The sequence below is a fragment of the Agelaius tricolor genome, unplaced genomic scaffold (genome assembly GCF_023055355.1).
Source record: "Agelaius tricolor isolate 1412-34295 unplaced genomic scaffold, bAgeTri1.0.p SCAF_1, whole genome shotgun sequence".
In the NCBI taxonomy this organism is placed as follows: Eukaryota; Metazoa; Chordata; class Aves; order Passeriformes; family Icteridae; genus Agelaius; species Agelaius tricolor.
In genome coordinates this window covers 70,718,536-70,743,163 of record NW_027269261.1, presented here as the reverse complement: position 1 = coordinate 70,743,163, position 24,628 = coordinate 70,718,536, and the positions used below count along the sequence as shown (strand labels likewise).

The following is a 24,628-nucleotide window of genomic DNA, read 5'->3' as shown; positions in this document are numbered from 1 at the left end:
CACTTCTTTTATACAGCTGTGTCTCTGCCAGCTTCAGTATTGATACTGTCTTTTGTGTTCATGTCAGGGAAACTAAAATGAGGCCGTTTCTCTCTAAATTAGATTGCAGCTGTTGCTACATCATTGGCTTATTACGACACTTTGATTTATATCTAACTAGCAAACTAACAAATAAGTCAAGTTGCTAACTAGAGCGGCTTTGTCAAGCGCTTGTCTGGCATTGTCTAGATGGGATCAGGTACCAATGTAGGCGTATAAGCCAAGCCTGACATATCCCTTTCAAAGGCATACGTGATTAATGGGGCATTTCATTGCTGCAAGTGAACTCAGGCTTGTTCCACCCCTGAATACAAGTATTGAGGAGAAGTGCCATGGCTTACAGCGATACTCTTTCCCCAGTATAAATTTCCTAGGTATAAATTTCCCTGCTGTTCTGCACAATGCTGGTGTGCACTCCAGATGCACATGTGGAAATTGAGCTGTACAGTTGCTGTTGCTCTCAGCCATTATCTTACTTAACCGAGCACACACACACGCACAAGGGAGAAACTCACCACTTTTTCACTGGCATCTGCAGGGAACACGGGTCTTCCCCAGAGCTCTGCTGGATAAATTACCCCACTTGGAGGATGGTCTGGGATCTGTTCAAGCCCAAACCCACCAGAGGTAACTGGTACATTCACTGTGGGACACCTCAGCATGCAGAAATGGAACGTATGGTGCCACCAGCTCAGGGAAAGTCATCCCCAGCTGCAGCCAGAAGGTGGTTTTGCTTTACAGAGGGTACATGAGCACAGCGAAATCCCCTCTTGCACCAGGAGAGAGGAAGTGCTTGCAGGACAGACTTCACCAGGTCATCTTTCTGTGCCTTGAATTTTCACATTTTGGGGGAAAAGCCTTTTCTTGATTCACCTGGAGAAAATTCACAGCACCAAACTGTGATATATTTTTGTTTTGTGGATTTTGTTGTTTAGCTGGGGCTCTCAGCATGCTCCTGCAGCCCTGGAAGGCACCTGGCCCCAGGGCACCCGTGGTGGCTGCCAGGACAGCTGCCACACAGCATCCTCAGCCACTGGGATCAGCTACTTTGGGTGTGTGTGAGGCTTAGCCCCAGCTGGCATCTCAGCCCCACACAGCCACTTGCCCACTCCCACACAGTGGAACACAGGAGGGAATGGGAAGAGTAAAACTGAGAAAATTCATGGGCTGAGATGAAGACAGTTTAATAGGTGAAGCAAAAGCCATGCATGTGAGCAAAGCAAAACAAGGGATTCATTCAATGCTTCCCATGGGCAGGCAGGTGTTCAGCCATCCTCAGGAAAGCAGGGCTGCATCACACATAACAGTGACTTGGGAAGGTAAATACCATCACTACAAATATCCTCCCCTTTCTCCTTCCTCCCCAGCTTTGTATGATGCCATACGGTCTGGAATATCCCTTTAGTGTGTTGGGGTCCTGTATCCTCTCCCAGCTCCTCACACACCCCCACCCCATCTCTGATGGGATGGGGGGAGAGGCTGAAAAGGCCTTGACTTTGTGCAAATGCTGCTCGGCAGTAATGAAAACATGGCCGTGTTATCAACACTGTTTCCAGCACAAATCCAAAACACAGGTCTATGCCAGCTCCCGTGAAGAAAATCACCTACCTTGGCCAAAACCAGCACAGTGAGATGGCTCAGGAAGAACAAGAGAAGAGCCAAAACCAGCACAGTGAGATGGCTCAGGAAGAACAAGAGAAGAGACAAAACCAGCACAGTGAGATGGCTCAGGAAGAACAAGAGAAGAGCCAAAACCAGCACAGTGAGATGGCTCAGGAAGAACAAGAGAAGAACCAAAACCAGCACAGTGAGATGGCTCAGGAAGAACAAGAGAAGAGCCAAAACCAGCACAGTGAGATGACTCAGGAAGAACAAGAGAAGAGCCAAAACCAGCACAGTGAGATGGCCCAGGAAGAACAAGAGGAGGGCCAATGCCACCACTGCTGGTTGTACAGTGCAGGGCCCTCCCAGGAATGCATCCCTGGGGCAGGGGCTTTTGCAAGGAAAACTCAGTACCACAAAAGAGCTTGTTAAGTGCATTTCCACACAGGGAGCAGCCCGAGCTGGGGACCAGGCAAAGCCGTGTCGCAGACCAGGAGTGTGGTGGGACAGCCAAGGAGCAGCATGGTCCCTTCAGCAGCTTTCCCAGCGATGCTGCCCATCCATCTGCCTGCAGGGGGATACAGGGAAGGGATTTGTGGTGGTGCCACCAAAACATAGACTGTGACTTACAAAGAAGGGAAGGCACCTCAGATTTCTGGGGTGATTTGAAAGAACTTAACCCTGAAGGTATTTTTATGCTTCAAGGCTGCTGCTGTACTCAGCTCCCTGCATAGGGGTGCCTAGGGCACCAAGGGACATCTCTGGATATCACCCAGCACATGCACCAAAGAAGGGGAGTGGAGATAGCTTCTCAAGTATCCCAAAGCAAGAGCAGCTCCTCCTCCCAGGAGAAAATAGCTCTATCCTTTCCCTCCTTATCACCTTTCCAAGAAAACAGGTCTGTTAGATTTGCCTTATCTCACCCATCTGCTTCCTGTTGAGAGAAACAGATGAAAACTCCACTTCCATATATTCTGCTGCTGTATCCACACACCTCTGGCATCTTAATTTTTTTCCTCACCTGACCTTCTTCACTGTTTCCTTTTTTTCCTTTTATTCACTGAAGACCTTTTGGCTCCCCATCCAAAGACCAGAGGAGAAAAGCAAGATAAAGGCAGGAGTGCTGTACTTGAAGATGGGTCACACTGGATTTTTTTTGCTGCTAATACTCCAAGAAAAGAAAAGATACCTGGCAAGAGCCCATGGCACAATGCTGAGAAATGTCACCATGTAAGAGTAGAGTCCAGGGTCCTGGAGGAGATACACTTGGAAGGGAGCACATGCCATTTCCTGTCACAGGATTGACAACTATTTGTACTTCCAAGGCAGTAGAAGGAGACAGTAAATTTCATTGCTGCATTAGTATCTTCTGTATATGTAGGCCCGCTTAATAAACAAAATCTGTTTAACCCAACAGACAGCTAACCACCATACAGCTGTTCATTTACTGCCAGCACTGTGGGGTGAGGAAGAGAATCAAAATAAAAAGTAAAACTTGTGGGCTCAGATAAAGAAAGCTTAAAGAAACAGAAAAGGAAGGGAAAGTAATATAATGGTAAAAGGATATACAGTCAAAGTGATGGACATTTGCTCACCACCAACTGACTGCTGCCCAGCCAGTCCTCTTGCCATCTCCCCCCAGCTTTTTTGTTCAGCATGATGCTGTATGATATGGGATATACATATGGCCAGTTTGGGGCAGTTGTCCCAGCAGCATCCCGTCCCATCTTCTTGCACACCCCAGCCTACTCTCTGGCACGGCAGTATGAGAAGCTGGAAATCCTTGACTTAGTATAAGCACTGCTCAGCAACAACTAAAACATCAGTGTGTTATTGACATTATTCTCACCCTAAATCCCAAACACAGCACTATGCTAGCTACTATAAAGAAAATTAACTGCTACTCCATCAAAAAACAGGACAATATGGTAAATGTTAAATGGCAATAATGGTAATCATTCCAAGTACTAAATGTTAACTGTAATTTCTCATATTTTGGAATGGCCCAGGAAACAGCTTTGATAGAACCAGCAACAAAAAGCTGGAGGTGGGTGAGAGCTCTTCCCTGTACTCTTGGAAGTACTCTTGCCTTCATTTTCAGGGGTGAGATATCTCTGTCCATCACAGAAACCACAGGAAAGGCTCTGAAGAGACAAAGCACAAACCTCAGCTGGTACAGGTTTACAAAGCAATGCCAGACACAGCCAGGAAACAGGGAAGGGCTGGTGGTTTGCTCTCTCCACAGTGACTGCAGCCCCAGCCCAAATGCAGAGCCAGCTTTGGGTGTCTGGGTTATGTTAGTGGAGTTTTGGGTGGAGAGGTGGGATGTTTGAGCTCTTTTTTTTCTCTTGGCAGAGCCTGTACATGGGAGGGAAGCCCCTGCCTGCAGTCAGAGCAGCCTCTCTCAGGTGCGTCTGAAACCTGTGGACATGATCTGATCAGCCTTTGCAGTGTTTTTGAGGTGGCTTTGAGTTTACAGCACAAACAACTGTGGCTGCTATAAGGCCAGAGATCTGCCTCTCTAGAGCAGGGGATGCCCGGGGCCAGATTTGGGCCCTGCTGCCATTTAATCCTCTTTCTTTTGGCCTTCAGACCTCGCTAATGCAGCATCTCCTTCCCTGTTGCTTTTCACATTGCTCAAGGAGGTGAACTTTCCCTGCCTCCCTGGAAGCAGATTTGGAGTGAATTTGTCTGCATTCCCTGATCCCTGAAAGTCTTTGCTTTCTGAGATCTCCCTGAGCAACTTCCCAGTCCTCTGGACCGTGTCCCTCGGTGTCAGGCAGGACCAGGCTTGTCCTGGTTCAAGGCTTCCTTCTGTGCCGTGGATGCACTGGTCTCGTGGGGAGCAAGGAGCAGAAAGTCGCTGGGATTCCAGCGCTGCCCAGAGTCACGCAGCCCTGCGACACAGTTACAGTATCAGCACAAGAGGAATCACCCATAACCTGAGATAGAAAGACGCAAGGGTGAAATATGAAGTGCAGGAGGATGGGGACAGTGTGTTTGGTGCTGGGCTGAGCATCGCATTCCCCCGGGATCACAACCAACAAGGGGGAAGTCAGTTGTGGTGCATCACACGAGTGGCAGGGATGAGGAGGAAGGGACCGAAGGACAGCACCTGCCGCCCCTGCTCTCTGGTGCCGTTGCCCGGCCCAGCTTGCATCGGCAGCAGAGACAGTCTTCCCCTCCTCCCCAGATGCGCACCTCTCACCATCCTTCGGCTGCTCTAGCAGCTCTCACCTCTCAGTTCCCAGCAGGAGTGGGAGAGCTCGGCAGCCTCTCGGTGAAACCGGAGTTGAGAAAGGGTCCCACCTCTGGCCCCTCGCCGCCCCCTGAACCGCGGCTCTGGCAGCGCTCCTGGGACGCTCGGGGGTGCCGAGCAGCTGGGGGGCAGCGAGGGCGACGGTGCCCGGGGCTCGGAGCAGCCCCACCGGGCACGGGCGAGCTCCTCGCACGGCCGCCGTGCAACAAGTCCCGGCGCCGGGCAGCGGGAGCACATCCCGCCCTGCGCCTCCGGGAGCCGCCGGCCCTGCTCCCCCCGGGGCAGCCGCCGCCTCCCGCGGCAGGACGGCGGTCCGGCTGCCCTCAGGGAAAGATGGAGGCTTGGCCCGGCTCGGCTCGGCCCGGCCCGGCTCACACCCCGGCCGACCCCGCCGGCCGCCAGCACAGCCGCTGCCCGGGCCGGGGCAAGGGCAAGGGCAGGGGCGAACCGCAGGCGGGCTCCACCTCAGCACGGGAAAATGCGAAAGAAACTGGATCTTGATCCGTTCTTTCTGCTTTTCTTTTGTCTTCTGTTGTGGTTTTTTTCTGGGTTTTTGTTGTTTTTTTGTTGGTTTGGGGGTTTTTTGGTTTTTTGCGGAGGGGGGGGTGGGGAGTTGTCGCTTTTTATGACAGCGAGGGCACAAGGCGAGTGAGGAGGCGGAATCGTCTCGGCAGCCGCTGCATTTTGTGTGGAAGCCGCTCGGGGGTTCATTAATATCATTAGCATTTAACCCCCTCCCTGCCCCCTCCCCTTGCCAGCGCGGGGTGACGTCACGCGGCGGCAGGAGTTGGGGGGAAAGCGAGGGAAGCTCAGTGGGCAAGGGGCGTCCCTCTCCCCTCCCCGCCGCTGCCTGTCACAGCCTCTCTGCTGATATTATAGGGGCCGAAGCCTGGAGCTCAAAGCGCGAAGTCAGCCAGTGTAATGAACTTCTGGAAACCTTTCCCTTTTTATACCATTCAGTTTCTGAGAGGCAGAGACTGCCTCCTCTGACGCCTTTTCCCCCCTTCCATTATTTTTCCAGGCTCTGATCTCCCTGCTTGCTGCACCGAGGCGCTCGGCGCAGAGCCCCGCTCCCCTATCCTACCTTCTCCTTCGCCTCATTGTTGTCCTGGCTGCTGTCGCTCTCGCTTGCCTTGCAGGAGCGCGGTGGCGAGCACAGTCGCACCCCCAGCACCCTCCCAGGGTCCCGAGAGCATCTACTCGGAGAGGGGCAGCCGGCGGCCGCCGACTTTGGGTCACTTCGTTGTTCTTTTTCTTTTTTCCTTTTTTTTTTTTTTTTTTCATTTTGCTCCACTTTTTTTTTTTTTTTTTTCCGCGCCCCCCACCCCCTTTCCGCGTCCCCGCAGCGTGTTCCCTTCCCTCGGGAGGACATCGCTGGGGGAGCGGGGCTGCGGCGAGGATGTGCCGGCCCCCGCAGCGGAGCCAGCAGTGAGCACCCAAGGGAGGCACCTGCCCGCAGGAGCAGGGGGGCCCCCGGGGGGGCCGCACCGCCTCGCCCCGGCGCCGACACTTCGCCCCGAGTTTAGCGACTCACGGGGGCTTCGAGCATGAGCAAGCCGGCGGGATCAACAAGTGGGTAATAACGCGGTGGAGGCTTCGAGCAGCCGTTCCGAGGCCGGCTGCAGCCTGGCCTGGGGGGCGGGAGGTGGAGGGGAGGGAGAGGAAGGGGAGGGGGGGTTGTGGCTTGGGTTTGCACCCCCCCACACCCCGCGCCCAATTGAAAAAGAAGTGTATATTTCCAACCGGAGTGGCAACGAATATATAGGCTCGGGGTCGCCCCGATGGAGTTTGGGCCTGGGGCTCACAAAACGCCGTTTTCCAGCTGCGTGCCCCGGCTTTCCGGGCTGGGAACCGGGGCAGAAGCCCGTGGGCAGCGAGCACCCGGGAAGGCGACTCCGCCGACGGCGGGGAGGGGGCTGGTCCCGCCGGGACGCGGCCGGTTACGTGCGGGTCTCCGGCACAGGGGTGAAGGGGGAAGGTTTGGGTTTAAAAGGCATTTCGGCGTTTAAACGTGCTGGTTTTCTCACGGGCTTTATGCAACCTTCTGCGACATAATGATTTCTTTTTAAGAGTTTGAAACTCCGGTCACTCAATTACACGGAATCGCGTAAGCAACTCAGTCGAAGGAGGATTTAAATGCAATACTTTGCACACCATTCCTAGTTACAACAAATAATCCTGCAACGAGGAAAGCAGAAACAACTTAAAAGTCACATTTTCCTTAATCCTAAATCCATGCACCTCATAACTGGGGAATTTAAAGCATGACTAACCGCTCGTACAGAATGGCTCAATTCGTATAATCCCAATGGGACTTTCGGAGTTTGTAATATGGATGGAGTCAGTAACAAAGGGGGGAAAAATACCCAATCCAATTTAATGTCTGACAAGTGATGGATCGGACAGCTATTTCCTCTGCGCTCCGGCAGGCTCCCGGGGTTGCGGAGTGGCGGCCAAGGGAGGCAAATCTCCCTCCCGCCTCGGTACCTGCCACCGGCGGCCCCCCGCCAGCCCCGCGGCCTTCTCCTCGCCGCTGCCCTCCATTATTTTGACCCGAGTCCGCCCTTTGTCCGCGGGGGCCGGGGAGCCGGGAGGAGGGCGGGGGCGCGGCGGCGGGGCCGGGGGCAGCGGGGGCCGCGGCGCGGAGGGCGCGCGTGGAGGAGGCGGCGGCGCGGAGCCCCCGGCGCTGCGGCCGAGCTGCCGCCGCATCGGCGTCGCTGGTTTGCCCTCTTCCTCCGCGGGGCTGAGTGCGGCATCTTTTTGCCCCTGCCCCGCGAGGAAGGGAATAAAATTGTAATCGAGGTGCTAAGGTACTGGGGTAACCGGGGAAGGCGACGGGGGCTAAAAAACCTGCGTCGGCCGGGGCTGCTTCGGCCGACTGCGTTGCCCAGGCTGCCCGGGTGGTGCGAGGCAGCCAGAGCGGGATCGGGCCCGTGGGCAGCCGCGCCGGGACCTGCCGGGGCTCCTGGCAGGTTTCTGGGTGATGAGGAAGGGGCAGGCAGCCCCGGGGAGTCTTGTCCCCAAAGGGCGGCGGAGCTTCTGCCGGAGACATTTTGCGGAGGTGAAAACCCGCCAGGCTGGATCGCTCCTCCGGCCCCACGGCGCTGAGCGATCCCCCGGCCACCGCCGCCGCTTTCACTGGTGACCCCCCGACCCCTGGGGACCTCCCTAAAGGGACCCCGAGGCCCGACCCAGTCCCACCCCACGGGCACGGGAACACGCTGTGTCTCCTCAGCGCCGGGGCCCGAGCCCAGCCGGCCTCGGCAGCGCATGCAAAAGCCCGACCGGCTGTCCCAGGGCCTGGGCGATCATCCCGGGGGTCCTGAGGGGGCTCCCGGGCGAGGGAGCTGCGTCCTGGCTTTTCTGCCCGCCGGTGGGCGCCCGGCGATGTCAACTGCGATGTCTGCCTGGGTGGTAACAAGACCCCATCCCGCCGTCCCCCGAGCCCAGACTAACTTCTTTCAACAGCCTCTGATGGTAATTACAGTAATCGGGGCTGCCATATATCCTTTAAGCAATTATGACACACAAAAAAAGCCCCCAAGGACCCCCTGTCGTGGGATGTTCAAAACGGTTTCCCTGCTGAACAGAAATCCCATTTTCTTAGCGCTAAAACTTCTGAGACGAAGCGGTACCTAGGGGAACCGGAGCGCTTTTAAACAGAGTTAATCAGTTATCGCATGACCCCGTGTCAAGCTTACATTTTTCCCTTCCCACCCCCCGCCCTGCCTCTTACCCGTCTATTTATTTCATATTTTGCCCAGCAAGAAAGTTTTCTCATAACAGCCCCCGCGGGGCAGGGCTGGGGGCTCCCTGGGGCGGAGGGGGTGGGCAGAGCGCGGCCGGGACGGGGCGGCCCCGCAAAGGCGGGATGCGGGGGGCTCCGGCCGCTCCCTCCGCCGTGCCCCCCACCCCGTCCCCCGCCTCGCCGGGGGCACGGAGCTCAGCCGACCGGCCACGCTGCTCGGGCCGCTGGAAACGTGCTTGTGTGGGTTTGGTGAGGTGCTCCAGGTGCTCGCCATCCACGGCAGGAATACGGGGACGTGTAAGGAGTACATGGGCCGTGTGTTTATATGCATGGTGTGGATATGTATTACATAGTGCATAGGATTTTTTTTTTTTCCAAAGCGGCTCCCAAACTTAAAATCTATGTGGGGAAAACTAACACAAGTTTTTTCCGTCTCCACTGGCCGACTTAAGCGCCGGCAGAGGAGCCGGCCGCCCCACACCGCAGGCCGGCCGGGCAAGCGGGGACCCCGTGGCTGCCCGGTGCCCCGGGCGGGTGGCGGTGACACGGCGGGCCCGGGTGTGCGGGACCGGGTGTTCCCGGGCCCGGAGCCGCGGGAAGGGGAGCGGCGCCGGGACGGGGTGCGCGGGGGCAGCGCGGCAGAGCCGCGCTCGGCACCGGGATGCACCACCGCCGCACGTACCGCTTCAGTGTGTCTGCCCCCACCCCCAGCCTGCCCCTCCTCCTCCTCCTCCTTTGTGTGCGTGCGTGTGGATCCTCTCTCTCCCCGTGGATGCTAAGGACTGGAGAGGGAAGTCGGGCGCTTTCCCCCGTTTGCATTGTGCGATATCCGAATTCCCATGCTACACTTTTTGACGGGTCACTGGTGCCCCAATAGGCAGGTGGCAAGGAGGGCTTGTAATTACACACTCCCAGAAACCGTGCCTTGGCCTCAGCCCTCCTCACGGGCGCCTACCTGCAGCTCCAAAGCCGCGGTTTACTCGCAGGCAGTGGTGTGCGGGGGGGCATCCTTCAGCTGCGCTCCTTATTAATTGCGCAAAACTTTTCTATTCTTTAACCTCTCTCTCCCCCCCCTCCCACCTTCCCTCCCTCCGCCACCCCTCCCTCTCGCAGTCCCTAACCTAATCCCCGTCCCTCTCGCCGTGTTGTGTATAGCAGCTGTCGGGTTTCATTTAGGGGAGAAGCTGGCAGCTTGTGCTCATTGGAGGCAGTCAAACGAGTTTCAATGGGCAAAATCATTAAGTTAACACTTTATCTAATGTCCCTATTGTCTGCCAGCAGGCATTGTCTTAGAACCTTAGCGCAGACATGTCTGAAAGTATCTCGGACTCCTAAATTCTCTAGGGAGCGAGAGGAGCCCCTGCGGCCTGTTTCCATCGCCCCCTCCCGCCCCCCAGCACTGCTCCGCACGCTGCCGCTTTTCCCTCTCCATCTTCACCCACCCGTAGCCAGGGTTGTCCCTGAACTACTGCCAAATAAATATAGCGGCCCCGAGAGCCCTCCATTAGAGTTTGGAGACCGAGGTTTGGTGAGAGGGACTGAATTTATAATTTAAGGTCTGGTAAGAGGGGAGAAGGCTGTTTGAGGCAGAGGGAAAGAGAAGAGAAGAGAAGAGAAGAGAAGAGAAGAGAAGAGAAGAGAAGAGAAGAGAAGAGAAGAGAAGAGAAGAGAAGAGAAGAGAAGAGAAGAGAAAAGAAAAATATTAAAGAAAAAAGAAAAAGTAAACAAGGAAAAGGAAAAGAATAAGAAAAAGAAAACAAGGGAAAGGAAAATGAAATTTAAAAAAAGAAAAAATAGAAGGAAAAAGAAAAAGTAAACAAGGAAAAGGAAGAGAAAAAGAAAAAGAAAACAAGGGAAAGGAAAATGAAATAAAAAGAAAAGAAAAAATTAAGGTAAAAAGAAAAAGAGAGCAAGAAAAAGGAAAAGAAACATGAAAATGAAAAGAAAATAAAAGAAAAAATTAAAGAAAAAGAAAAAGAAAAAGAAACAGAAACAGCAGAAGTGAGAAGAAAAAAAAAAGAAGAAAAGGCAGAAGCCGAGCGGGGTTTTGGCGGGTTTCTTAAACGGGGCTGCAATCGTCTCTGTACGAGTTTTTACACCTCCCTGAGAGTATTTGCAGTTCTAGTGGAAGCCGGAGCGAAGGCAGCGCCCGGCGGAGCGGGGGCAGCGGCGAGGCGGAGCGGAGCGGGACGGGGGGACACTGCCCGCCCGCCGGGCTCACAGGTCCGCTCGCTCCTCCGCGCACAAAACAGAGGCGGAAAGTTTTGCTGCAGGTTTTGGGGTGAAGAAAATGGCACGCCTTCCCTGCCGTGAAAATCAGCCCCCTTTCGCCAGGGTTGCTAGCGGGGAGAGGAGGTTGCTTGGCTTCCCGATCATTTTATTTTGTTTTGGTTTGGTTTATTTTGTGCATCGGTCTCCTGACTGCTCTCCTGCCCAGGGAAAGTGCCGTCCTGTTTGCCGAGTGCCAGAAAGCCAGGGAAACACACACCCCCCTCACCAAACCCCCCGAGTTCCCTCCCCTCCCCCTCATCCTCACTTCTCGCAGGCAAGACTGCTGCTCCCGCTGCTGTAATCTTCCCTTCCAAAATGGGTCTTGGCGATTATAGAAGATCCAAATAAACGTAGCGGGGCATGAATAATGCTCATTGTAGAAAACTGACACTTGCTCAAGGAAAAGAAAGTTGGCTATAAAATCACTTCATTATTTGCTTGTACTGCGGCTCTGGGGCTAATCCCTCCGGAGGTCAGATTGCTGAGAGCTCTCTCTCTCCCTCTTTCCCTTCTCTGCTTTCAGGTCGCATTTTAGACATCCCTTGCAAAGTGTGTGGGGACCGCAGCTCCGGAAAGCACTATGGGGTTTACGCCTGCGATGGGTGCTCAGGATTTTTCAAGAGGAGCATCAGGAGGAATAGGACCTATGTTTGCAAATCAGGAAATCAGGTACCAGCAGCAGCCTAGCCCCCTCACCGCCTGCACCCCCTACCCTGCATTTCCCCAGGGGCTCGCACTGCCCCTGCCCCACCAACAGAGAGACTCCCGCAGCAAGAGATGCAGCAGCCGCGCAGCCTCACCCTCCCTTGCCGGGTCCCGGGCCGAGGCCGGGCGCGGGGTGCCCCAGCCCGCGTCCCCCTGCACGTCCCCCCGCCCCAGCCCACCGGAGAGGATGGGGGAGATGCGCAGGGAGAAAGAGGGATGCGGGCAGGGGGACGGCAGAGCCAGCACATCGCCTGGGTACGGGAGGACAGAGAGGGGCGGCCTCCCGGTGAGCCTCAGCACAGCACAGCCAGGCGATGGACAAACACGGGTTTACACGCCGCCCGGTGTCGTGCCCGCGCCCAGGCGGAGGCAGCCCCGCTTTTCCCCTTCTGTTCCGGCCGCTCTCCTTCCCACTCCGGGAGCGTCCCCGCGGGGATGTGAGGCTGGGATCGCGGAGGGATGCGCGGTGCAGCGGGAGCCCCGAGGGGGCGGTGCCGCCGTCGCTGTCTCGGGTGCTGAAGGCGGCCCGGCCCGCCCCGCCCGGCCCGCCCTGTCCCGAGGCCGAGCACCTGGCCCGGCCCGGCACGGCCCGGCACGGCGCACGCAGGGCCGGCCCCTCCACGCCTCCCGGGCCCGGCGGGGTGGGCGCTGCTGCCCCCGGCCCGACGGCTGGCTGTGTTGCAGGGAGGCTGCCCGGTGGACAAGACGCACAGGAACCAGTGCCGAGCCTGCCGGCTGAAGAAGTGCTTGGAGGTCAACATGAACAAAGATGGTACCTGCTCCCCCTCTCCCGGGGCTGGGGTGGTGGGGCAGCCGGAGGGAGCTGCTCTGAACTGAGGAGCGCTGTGTCACTCCGGTGTCTCCTTGGCCCGGCCCCGAATGACCCTCCCATCCTGCGGCACCCTCGGACACTTCTCCCCAGGCACCCCTCGGGCGGGGGGCACAGGGCTGGCCTCAGAAAATTGCACGGAGGGAGGGAGGGAGGGCCGGTCGAGCAGCGCGGGGCACCCAGTGGTGACTGTCTCGCCCCTCTTTGGTGCCCACAGCGGTGCAGCACGAGCGGGGCCCCCGGACATCGACGATTCGGAAGCAGGTGGCTCTCTACTTCCGCGGGCACAAGGAGGAGAGCGGCGGAGCCCCGCACTTCCCCGCCGCCGCCCTGCCGGCACCCGCCTTCTTCACCGCCGTCTCCCAGCTGGAGCCCCATGGCCTGGAGCTGGCCGCTGTCACCGGCACCCCGGAGAGACAGGCTCTGGTGGGCCTGGCACAGCCCACCCCAAAGGTCAGCCCCTGCCCTGGCCCCCCGCGGGCTGCAAACCTTGCTGCTGAGGTGCCTGCAACCTGTCGGCTCCTTCCTGCCTCTGGGGTAGACATGGCAAACAGCAAGGCTTGAGGCTTTGTGGGTTGTGGTGGGGACTTTTGTTACACCCCTAAAGGCTGTGAGGAGATGAGGTGCAATCCCTCTGGAGAAGAGATATGCAGCAGGAGCAGCAGCTGATAACCTGCTCCATACAAACCCTGTCTCACGCATTCTTATACCTTCATGGATGCAGAAATGCTTTTCCTGCCTGGAGCCCATCCACAAGTCAGTTTCAGACCTTGTTTCACAAGGAATGCAATCCCTGTGAATGAGTTTTCTTCAGAGAAATGCCAGTCTCCATGGTGGTGTAGTTCAGAAAGTACTTTGTGTACTGACCAAAGCCTGCAGCTTGTCCCCACAGACACAAAACTCAAACTTGGCTAAGCTGGCTCTCTGCACTTCTTGGTTGTGACATTTCCTGAGCAGCCCAGTGGAAGCACTGCTGTGGCCTCAACTGCACAGGAATTAGCTGAAATGTGATGTTTTTCATTAGCCCATTTGCAATGGCATTTTGTGTCTTCACAGCATCTAGAAAATCACAGAAGAAACTGCTTAAATAGTTCTGCATTTTCAGAGCTGGTACATAGCTTGGCAGAACCCATCATAAATGTGGTCACAACATTATAGTTTTTAATGTCTGCACTTCTCTTTTGGTATCCCTGACATCTGGTAATTTTAAAAAATGCTGAATCATAATTTATTTGGCAAGAAAATGTAGCACACACTTGAAAACATAACTCCATTCAAACCCTACACAGCCTCTAAATAGTTATGCTTGGCTCTGTGCATCTACTTACAACCTGTTGCAGTCAGGGAACAAGATGAAGGTTTAGGCTAAATGAATATTTACTGCTTTGCTGAGCAGGGCTGGAATGCTAAATCAGCTTCTGAAGCAAGGTTACAAACTACATGTTGTTAATTGAATTTTTATTCTTCTAACTCTCCTATCAGAGGTGTTCTATTTGTGTAACAGAGTAAAGCATGACACATAATTTTGGTACACTTTTTCCCTTCTGATGCAATAATTTCATTCTCCTTTCAAACTCCTGCTCTGAACAGTTTCTTTAGTACAGCTCATCCACATGGATAAGCAGCAAGGAGCAGTTTGAAGTGAGCCCACTGCAAGCAATGCCCTCTGCTTGCAGAACACAAGAGTGCACTCTCAACACTCTGTGTTGGTCATGAGCAGGAGCACTGGATGTAGGGGAGAGGAAGACCAGGCTGCCTTGGTGGCACTGTATGAAATGGCTTTATTTTCTCTTTGACATTAGTACCCACATGAAGTCAACGGCACCCCGATGTATCTGTACGAAGTGGCCACTGAATCCGTCTGCGAGTCAGCAGCCAGACTTCTGTTCATGAGCATCAAGTGGGCCAAAAGTGTCCCAGCCTTCTCCACCTTGTCCTTACAAGACCAGGTAAGGCAGTGGCAGTGGGAGTGGCAACGGCCTGGCCTGCCTATTAAAGAAGGCTCAGACTTCACATTGGGTCCTGGACTTCCAGCCCTAGACTTTGAAATCCATAATGGAGTTCAGCGGCTCTGAAGTTCAGTGCAGTGTTTCAGTCTGTCCCTGAAAACCAGGCAGTGATTTAGAAACTGCCTTCCTCCAACTTTTATCTCATGAAGCAAGTGAAAAATCAAGAAAATCTGGGAAAAAGGAATCTAACATAAAACTAATATTATGGAAGGACAAGTGCTAGAGGAGAAATCATCAGGCTGCAGACCAAACTTAGTATGCCCAAACTGCTTTTCTACTTGTAGGACAACTTTTCCTTCCATAAAATGGGAAATAGCATCTTACTTTGCTATTTAGGGATGATAAATGCTTAGTTAAGTTTATGCTCTCAGGATATGACTGAAGTTGTTTCTGAAGACCAATTCTCCTCCTCCACCAGTTCCTCCTCTTCCTCCTCCCCCTCCTCTCCTCATCCTCCTTCTCCTCCTCCTCTTCTTCTCCTCTCCTCTCAACTATATACACAGACAACATTTTTTCCTTATTCACCTTGGCTTACAATTACATCAATATGGTGGAAGCAGTATTTGGCCAGCCTCCAATATTTTTTACCATTAATTAAAATCTTCCCTAATATGTTTTGTTTTCTTCTATGATAATTTCCCTTTGCCTCAAGTAAATCATAGGTGAACCATAAAAGATGAAACAATTTCTTAATGACTTGATTCTTGATGAGGACTCAGTGTGCTTTGTATAATGCACCAATTTTTAAAAAAGTAATCAGATAATTGTAAAATGGAAGGGTGGAAATCTACACAAAGCTCCAATCATAAAAGACATCTATTACTTTGATATGATTGAGCTAATTTACCAAAATGGTAACTAGAAAAACTGTGCCATAGATGTTACATAGCAGTCATCAGAGGAACTAGTTCCTCTCCCCAGAAGCACATTACAAGTGTTGCAGTTGATATGCAAATATGTATTTTGAGCTACAAGAAAAGAGCTTCCTAGAAAACCAATAATGTTTTCAATCTAAAGGTAAATAATGATAATCACAAAGTGTTATAAAGCTAAGGTATATAAAAATGCTTATTTTCTAGCACCAAACCCACATCTTGGAATCCTTGTTGTGAAATTAGTCAAAGAGGAATGCTGCTGAGCTCTACCTGCTGTCCTGCTATGCAGTGAGGATGAGGGGAGAGATGAGATAGGGCCTGGAAGGTCACATATGCCAGTAGGAAGACAAGAATCCCAGAGTGGCATCCTGCTGCTCTCTAATTGTGTCTTCTGCTGCCACTAATCCTGTGGAGCACTGGGTCTGTCACAGTGAGCAACCAAAGAAACAGGCTCAAGTGTCAGGGACAAGAAGCAGGTGCGCTGCTCCAGCAGCAGCCCCAGCACACAGGAGCAGACTGGGTCCATCTCTGGACCAGTGATGTCCACAGGAGGCTCCCTAGGCAAAGGGTTTATCTGACATAACAGGGAGGCACTTCCCACACCATCATCTCTGTTCGTGTGCAGAGGAGGAGGCAGCAGGATCTGCAAGCAGGGGAGATCTCCCTGGTGTGTGACCAAGCACAGCCTGCTTACCTACCATAGGCACCACAGTGCTCCCATTAAATAACCCACTACCTCTTTCACTTTCATAGCAGGGACTAATCTTAGTGAGGAACATATTAAAAACCCAGCCTTTGCTCAACATCACTCTCACTTGCTGTAGCTCATTGCAAGTCAGCTTCCTCAAAACTCAGAGCTGCTCAGCTCAAAAGCTTTGATTTGGGCCTCTTCCTGCATGATTCCCCTGTCATACTTAAGAGAGCTGGAGAAGAAATAATTCTGATTTTAATCACCTTATTTAATGAATAATCACACAGTTGATTTTTTTATAACATTACTATCGCTTTATTTAATTTGACAATGACCCAGCTGTAAATGTCTGCATTTCTCTTTTGGTATCCCTGACATCTGGCTGCGGAGAAACTAAAATATTTTCCTGAATTTTGCTTTTTTTTTTGTGCTCTTCTAAAAAAGGCAAGTGCACTGTAATTTCAGACCTCTGGGGCAGTTTTACCTTGGAGGCAGGGAAATAAATAGAAACCAATTTGCTGATAAAACACAAGTCTGAGCATTGCTGCGTTTTTACCTCTGGTAAGACAGAGGCTGTGTCCCTTCCCTAGATTCATACAGATAAGTCCATTTGGAACTGGAAACCACACAACAAAGAATGCCATGCTTCTAGTGCTGCTGGCTTGCACACCTGCCCACGTTACCTGTAAGACAGGTTGGCCCAATGCAGGTCCCCAGCAAAAGGTCACAGCAAGGATGGGGTTGATTAAGAAGCAAAACCAGTTGTTCAGAAAGCCGGGTATTTGTTATTTCTTTGAAGAAAGAGGGCTGAGTATGACTTCAGCATGAATTATTTTAATTGGTGGTTTTACAGACTTATGCATAGGCATGAAAAAAGCTTTTGCTGTTGGAATAGTCTCTTATTTCTAAAGTCTTCTGACTTTAAAGGCTTAGTGGGAAAAAAAATATGAAATTGATATCTTCGAGGAACCACCATTCATTGCCATTGTATCTGCATGAATGAATGACAAAAAAAGAGCAAATGAAAGCAAATGACAAAAGCAAATGAAAGGCTGGCAAATCATTTTCTATGTCATACAGACACCTGCACATCCATCAGGTGGGATTATCCAGAGGAGCAACTGGGTTTGCAGGCTGCAGTGGTTAGGAAACTTTAGAGCAGGTTCATCTGCTCTCAGAAGAATGATGAGATGGGCACCACACTCCAGACACAGCACTCCCTGCCCGTCTCCATTTCAGGCAATAATCTGGGCAGTTTTTGGTACTGTGAAATCCAGTGTAAGTGTTTCAAACAGCAACTGTATGCAGAGACACGAGTACCTTCCTGTCACAATTCCCTTAGGTTATGGAGAAGTTCCACAAAGCACACAGGGCAAAAAGGCATGAAATGGACATAACCCTGCAGTGACAAGTTGAGAATTCAGATTGGAACAGGATGGTTTAAAACTTGTAATCATGGAATCACAGGAGGCATCAGGTTGGAAGGGATCACACCTGATCCAACCTCCCTGCTTTAAGCAAAGTCATCACAGAGCACATGGCACAGGACTGTGTCCAGGCAGCTCTTAAATATCTCCACTGAGAGAGACTCTACAACCACTTTGGGTAACATGTTCCAGTTCTTGGTGCACAGTAAAGAAGTTTTTCCTCATATTCAGGTATAATTTCCTGTGCAGTTTCTGTCCATTGCCTGGTGTACTAGTGGCTGGCAACAAGTAACACTGTCCTGAATAGCAGTATTGTTAAGAGTTTGCACATAGATGAAGGATTTGCTGTTATGGATGCTTTCTGTATCACCCACTACTTTCACATACCTGATTCCAAGGATATCATCATTCATTTGGTACAGCATCTTTTTTTACTTTGCTCTTCTTTACAGACTCTTTACATACTTCAAATAACCTCCTTCCTCTTTTCCTAAGAAGCTAAGCTGCTGGTAGTTTCAGGGACCATAGAAACATCAATGACTGCAGGTTTTGGAGTTCTGGTTTGGTGGCTTCATTTTTTTTGGGCAATCTGCTTTCACTGCATGGAGCTGCTAGAAGGTATCTTCTGAGCCCACTACAGTTCTCACCCCTTCAAATCTCTCCCACCCTATTTTGTGACACAAGGTCTCAGCAACATGTACACACCACCACGTGCCCTTTGGCCATGCACTTCAGCTGAACCAGAGGTCCTCCAATCCTCTCTTAAGAGTTGGTCTAAGCTAACAATCTAACAAGCCACAGATGCCCTCAAGACTAAATATGTCTGTTCTGGCTTTGCCAGTCTGCATTTCCAGAAGTCTTGTCTCCTCTTCAGATGCACCGCTGCCTCTTCAGGGAAATCACAAGCATTGCCTCAGGGAAAACAGAGAAAAACACATCCTCCATCCAGACATGCAATGTGCAAAAACTGCAGAGAACTAGCAATGCTGTCAGCATAGGTGCCTGGATATTCACATCTCTGAAAGGAAACAGCTTTTAGTGCCTGGAATTTCTGAGTGATTTTAAGCAAAAAAACAGAAAAACAAGTGACACTGATGTTCGTGTGTTCAGATGCTGTGCTTGACAGATATAGAGAGTGGCTTAGTAAGGAAGGGGTTATAAGATGGATGTGTGCTCTAAAGCACTGCTCCCTACACTGATCCAGGATGCTATCCAGGCTTTTCTTCACAAAATCCTGCCTTCTGGAGGGAAAGGAGTGTAATCCCCAGAGATCAAGAGGAAAGGCCTGTCCTAGAACAGCTGTATAAGTGCTGAGGGGGAGGAGAAGAGAACACATACCATGCTGAGAAAGCAGGTGTGTTCATGTTGTGAGCAAATGCTCTGGGAAAAGAATTCTCTCTTTCTTTCTCTTCCCTTTTGGTCCACAACATGGTGCACAGAGAGCCAACCCTCAGTGTTTTTCTACAATGCATAGACTTTTTTCTAGACACCTTCTCAAAAGGCTAAGAGAAGAGCTAATGAATGCTGTGGGGGAAATACCATGACAGGCATTTAAAGTAGTTTTTAAAATAACAGAAATTTACATATTTAAATTGTTTATAAATCTATAAATTATACACTATGTTATATTGTACATCTATTATATGACAGCTGATGCTTTTGGAAGATGCTTGGAGAGAACTGTTTGTTCTAGGAATAGCACAATGGGCCATTCCAGTTGATGCTAACACTCTACTGGCTGTATCTGGTAAGAATTGCACAATTTAATGACTTTGTTACAAAAATTACCATAAAAATACATTACTGAAAAAAGAACAACATGTAAAGAATAACAAATTCCTACTGAACAATAGAGCATACCTGTCATTTATAAATCTATATTTAAATGCAAATAATGTTGTTTTGTTGTATTCATGACTGCTTGCATTGTCATTTAAATGCAAATTACTGTGTTTGTTATCATCCAAGAGAAGATTTTATATTAACTTTCATACAATATAGTCAGTTTACATGGAACCAGATAGACAAGTGTGACAATAGAGAGGACATTGATACAGAGGATTTTGTCAGAAATCAATATGAAATAAAGCAAATGCCTTTAATATTATTTATTTCATCTGTTTCTGTTTCAGGCATGAACGGTGACAATACAGATTCTCAGAAGCTGAATAAAATTATTTCAGAAATACAGGCCTTACAGGAGGTTGTGGCTAGATTTAGACAACTTCGACTAGATGCTACTGAATTTGCCTGTCTCAAATGCATTGTCACTTTTAAAGCTGGTAAGCAGAAAGGATCTCTCACTTGTCTGGTCTGATAACTATGAGGTTGCTGCTTTAAAGTGATGTTTTGAACCAGGCATAGCTTTGAATCACCCAGTAGGTTTCCCTGTATTGAATTCCAATAGTCACTGCTGCATTTTGAAAGGGCTGACAGTGGAGTGCTGGGGAACTAATGGGAACGTTTAATTTCCATTGATAGCACTAGCTGAACTGTTTTGATCCACCCAAGAGTCAAGCTGAACTAGTAACTGATCTGCTTTCCAGTGCCCACACACAGTGGTTCTGAACTGAGGAGTTTCCGAAATGCTGCTGCCATAGCAGCCCTTCAAGACGAAGCCCAGCTCACCCTGAACAGCTACATTCACACCAGGTCAGTGGTGTCTTCTGCCAGTGCTTCTGGCAGGTGGAGGGGTGAAATCCTGCTCTCCTTGCACACAAGGTGGCATTTGCACTGACTGAAATGGGGACCAGGCTGCTACGGAGAGTATACATTGGCTGCCAGCCTGCTGGGATTTCTGAAATAGAACCATAGAAAATGTTGGAAAGGATCCTTAAAATTATTCAGTTCAACCATTAACACTGCCAAGTCCACCATAAATCATGTTCCCAAGGGCCACATGTACACATTTTAAATACATTCAGGGATGATGACTCCACCACTTCCCTGTGCAGCCTGTTCCAATGCTTGACGACCTTTTTGGGAAAGAAATTTTTCCTAATATCCAAACTAAACCTCCATTGGTGCAACTTGAGGCCATTTTCTCTTGTCCTATTGTTTGTGACGGGGAGCAGGGACCAAAACCCACATCACTACAATTTCCTTTCAGGTAGAGAGTGATAAAGCCTCCCCTCAGCCTCCTTTTCTTCAGACTAAACAACTGCAGCTCCCTTAGCTGTTGCTCTACACCCTTAACCAGGACTTGTGCTCTAGACCCTTAACCACCTTTGTTGCTCCTCTTCAAGTGTGCTCCAGCACATGGGTGTTTTTAAACAAAGAGAAAGGTGTTAAAAGGAGAGCTCTTCCTCTGGGAAGTGATAATGGCTGTGCAACATTTTGCAGTTCAGAGGGCTAAATTTCCTCTATGTTTTATTCAATCAAATACCACTAAAAGTGATGCTCAAAACATTGCATCTCAGTTGGTATGAGTGCCTTTCATACATGATCTCCAGTTCCCATATAACCTCCTCCATTTTGCAGACACAGAAATCAGGACACAAGGAGCTTAAGTGGCTCTTCCAAGATGTCACCCGGAGTTTGTGGTCAGGTTCAAATGAAAACCCCAGAATTTGTGAATCCCATTATGGTGCTGCAGCAAAGTCCTTTAGTTGCAGTGGAAGTCCATGAGACTAAAACATTTGGAGATGGAGCAGTGGAAGAGGAACTTTTATACATTTTTTTCCCTCTGAAACTTTGATTTTCTGTCATAGTAGCTCTGTCAGGCAGAAGCCCTATTAGTATCAGAGATTAGATGGTAGCAGTCTCTGAAGCACTTTTATTAGTCTACAGGCAATGGCCTGCACTGGGGATGGAAGTAAAAATGCAAATTCCATCCAGTTATGGCTGCTTCAGAGCAAAAAGAGGAACTGCTGCATAGTGGTCTCTTCCTATTCTTAAGGAAGGCCTTTTTCATGAATATTGCTCCCTGGAGACCTTAAGTGAGACAGGGCCTGTTAGAGAGAGGTGCCAGGGAGGAATATATAGCCACATCTTCCCTTCCAAGGAATCAACTTTTCCACAGTATTTCTGTGCCGCCAGAAGTATTTAGATACTGTGCTACCCAGTGCATGTTGTAAACAATATCCTTTTACAAGGGAAATGTGCAGTCCACTGACAGGACTCTCACTCAGACTCCCTTGTGAGAGGGCTTTCAGCCTGTGTGTTTCATCCTCAGGCTTGAATTTACCCTCCTGCCAATATCACTGCAGTATCAGCCCTTTGATCCCAGTGGAGTTCCTCTCAAGAGGATGCAAGGGAGGGCAGTCTGGGGAAGCAGCATGTTTCTCCAAACAACCTACACTTCCCTTTAGGGAGACCTCTGTAAGCAGAAGTTTGAGAATCACTGTTGTAAAGACAGCATAAGCACAGCTAAAAATGCACATCCTGTGCTGTGCTGGCTTCAAAAGCTGGGAGAAAGGACAGAAAACATCCTATACACAAACACATTACCTGGGGAAAAGCACAACTTCTTTAACAAAAACTCTACAAATGTCAATTGGTATACAATGTATCTGCTAACCAAAAGGGGGTGATTACCATGACAATCCAGCTAGTTCTAAACTGTACTTCAAATGACAGGGCAGTTACTTCAGCTCAAGCTCTTCCCTGTATTGCATTGAGAACATTGCTGTATGAGGGACACATCAGAGCAGGTCCAGTTTTTGTATTCCTACTGCTCTAGGGGAATGAACAAAGGAGCTAAACAAAACTCAGAAAGCTTGTCCCGTGTTCTGCTGACCTCCACAGAGAGTTTTCCTTGGAGTCAACCTTGTTGCTCACACAAGTATAAAACACAGGGTTTTGGCACAGTTGTCCTGGGGTGACAATAGTATCCCACTAGATTCTGAGTCAATCTAGACCATGCAGACTGCACTTAGGTTGAGCTTGGCGTTTCCTCCAAAATTTTTCTCAAACTGGGACACATAGGTAGCATCACCTGTGAAATTTAGTAAATATTGGTCTTTTTCTATAAAATAAAGTCCTTCCTTTGAAAAAATACTTTAAAACTTCAATGAAATTCTTTTTCTCTCTGCCTCTAGGTATCCCACACAACCCTGTCGTTTTGGAAAACTTCTATTGCTTTTACCAGCTTTACGTTCAATTAGTCCATCTACAATAGAAGAAGTGTTTTTCAAAAAGACCATTGGGAATGTACCAATTACAAGACTGCTTTCAGATATGTACAAATCCAGTGACATATAAATTACCTTAAAAGAAACAATCAGGATGGACAGTTTGAGAAGAACTTTTATCTATGGAGAATAAGCCTCAACTAACAAAATCTACAGGAAGCATAAGCCTGGGAATGTTTAGTCCTTAAACTCATTGACAAAAATACCCCAGTAGATATGATTCTGCTGCTCTGAACAGAGTGATTTAGATCATGGAGAGAATGCTTTGTTCTACAGAAAAAGTGAAAGTGGTTGGAATTTGGCTGCTATTCCTGTTACTACAGGATGGAGGCAATTCAGATGCCAGTCATAGTTAACAAAGACTCTGCTATTCTCTCATTCAACTGGCAGATCTGAGACAAAATGTGAAAGAAGGTACTTTAGCTTGTTCAGTATTTGGAACCGGGTGACCAAACTTGGCTTCTGTTGTAACACAAGATGTGGTGGCCTTCAGAATTGTTTTAAAAGTAGCCTATGTTGGGAAAATGTTTTTAATACGATAGGCAACATTTGAGACCAAGTTACCAAAACATTGCTTCTGCTATAATGCATCATGAAGTGGCCTTCAGAACTGATTAAAAGGTAGCTTATGACGGCAGCTCCATTCTTCCTACAAAGTGAACTGGTGATCTTCGATGCAGATGTCACCACAATTTGTTCGGTTAACATCTCAAAGACAGAAGAGCTTTATACATTTCCTTCCCGACCTTCCCTCCCTTCTTCCACACACAGACATACATTCAAACACACATACCCACACACCCACCCACACACCCCCACCCACACCTGAAAAGAGACAACACAAGAAAGGAAGACTAAAACAGCAAAACCAAATACAATGGAGATGACCGCTTCAGTGATCTGCTGGCTGTCCCGTTGGCACAGTGCTGAAACCAAAGGCAACGGTGGCCAAACTCTTTGTCAATGAGATGTGCAGAGAAATGAAATGACTATAAAAAAATCAATGGAAGGAATTTTATTTCAAAGAAATAAAGGTTGTTGACTGATACAATGCTAACAATTTCCAAAAGTCTCCAATGCCTTTTTAGAAAACTCCAGGTTCTAATTTTGAAGCCTTGTTCGCCTACACCCTCTCACACACAAAAATGTTATAAGCTGCTTATTTGATGTACGAATAATGTAGAAAGAAAAAACATTTAAAGATAGCTGCTGTACTTTTCAAAATTTGATTTGTTATTAGGAACTAGCACTGAGAAAGATCAGCACTTGAACTATCATAGAATGAGTAAAACTTTTCCTGTACAAAGTGGATTAACCGATTTGTGAAGTTAAAAAGTTGTACTCATTGTATTTACAAAGAATAAAAATATATTGAATTTAAATTAATTTCCACTATTTTTTTAACCGTTGTCCTTAATCAGCTTCTTTCACTGTCCCCTACTTACCAGGGAATAGAAGTATTCTTTACTAAAATGGATTGTCCTAGATTCTGTGGAGTTTCCATCATCAGAGGTTTTTAAAAACAGATTAGACAAACACTAAAGGAGTAGCTTAGGTGATCCTGCCTTGTGAGATCCTACATGGAGCTATTTTCTCTAATCCAAATAAATACCAGCTGCCAAATAAATACCACCTTCTTTCTCAAGAAGGTGACAGGCAGCTTTTTCTAGGATACAACACTAAGTGCATCAGAGGTCTAGTATGTGCCTTCTGTTGCATGTTATTACAATTTTTAGTACCAGTGAACTGTGCAGCTAACAAAAGGTGATGAGTACAAAAGCACCGCTTCAATTAAAAAGACTGAGGTTTTATTAAGGTGTCTAACTGCATAATCACACCAAAAAAAGAGGGAAACAACTCCTAATCAACACAACAACTTGGCAATTGTAGGAGGGAAATGCATTGTTCATATGGCAGTGAGTAACTGAAGAACTATGCATGCTAAAATGACAGGTAGAAATATACAGTGTGTATTGATGGCTCACTGGTTTGCAGTGTCAAGGAATACAGGTCACAAGTGAAATCCTAGCTCTGCTGACCT

At 49.5% G+C, this 24,628-nt stretch overlaps 1 protein-coding gene across 1 annotated transcript; it reads left to right on the top strand.

Moving 5' to 3' along the window:
• Positions 1 to 5,696: 5,696 nt before the first annotated feature.
• Positions 5,697 to 23,969, top strand: NR2E1 (nuclear receptor subfamily 2 group E member 1). The gene is made up of 9 exons (XM_071439262.1): positions 5,697 to 6,472; positions 11,443 to 11,588; positions 12,309 to 12,396; positions 12,671 to 12,906; positions 14,256 to 14,402; positions 19,106 to 19,202; positions 19,588 to 19,737; positions 20,002 to 20,107; positions 22,495 to 23,969. Exons 1-9 carry the CDS (start codon positions 6,448 to 6,450, stop codon positions 22,655 to 22,657), a joined length of 1,158 nt encoding a protein of 385 aa, XP_071295363.1. The 5' UTR covers positions 5,697 to 6,447; the 3' UTR covers positions 22,658 to 23,969.
• The last annotated feature ends 659 nt before the right edge of the window (positions 23,970 to 24,628 follow it).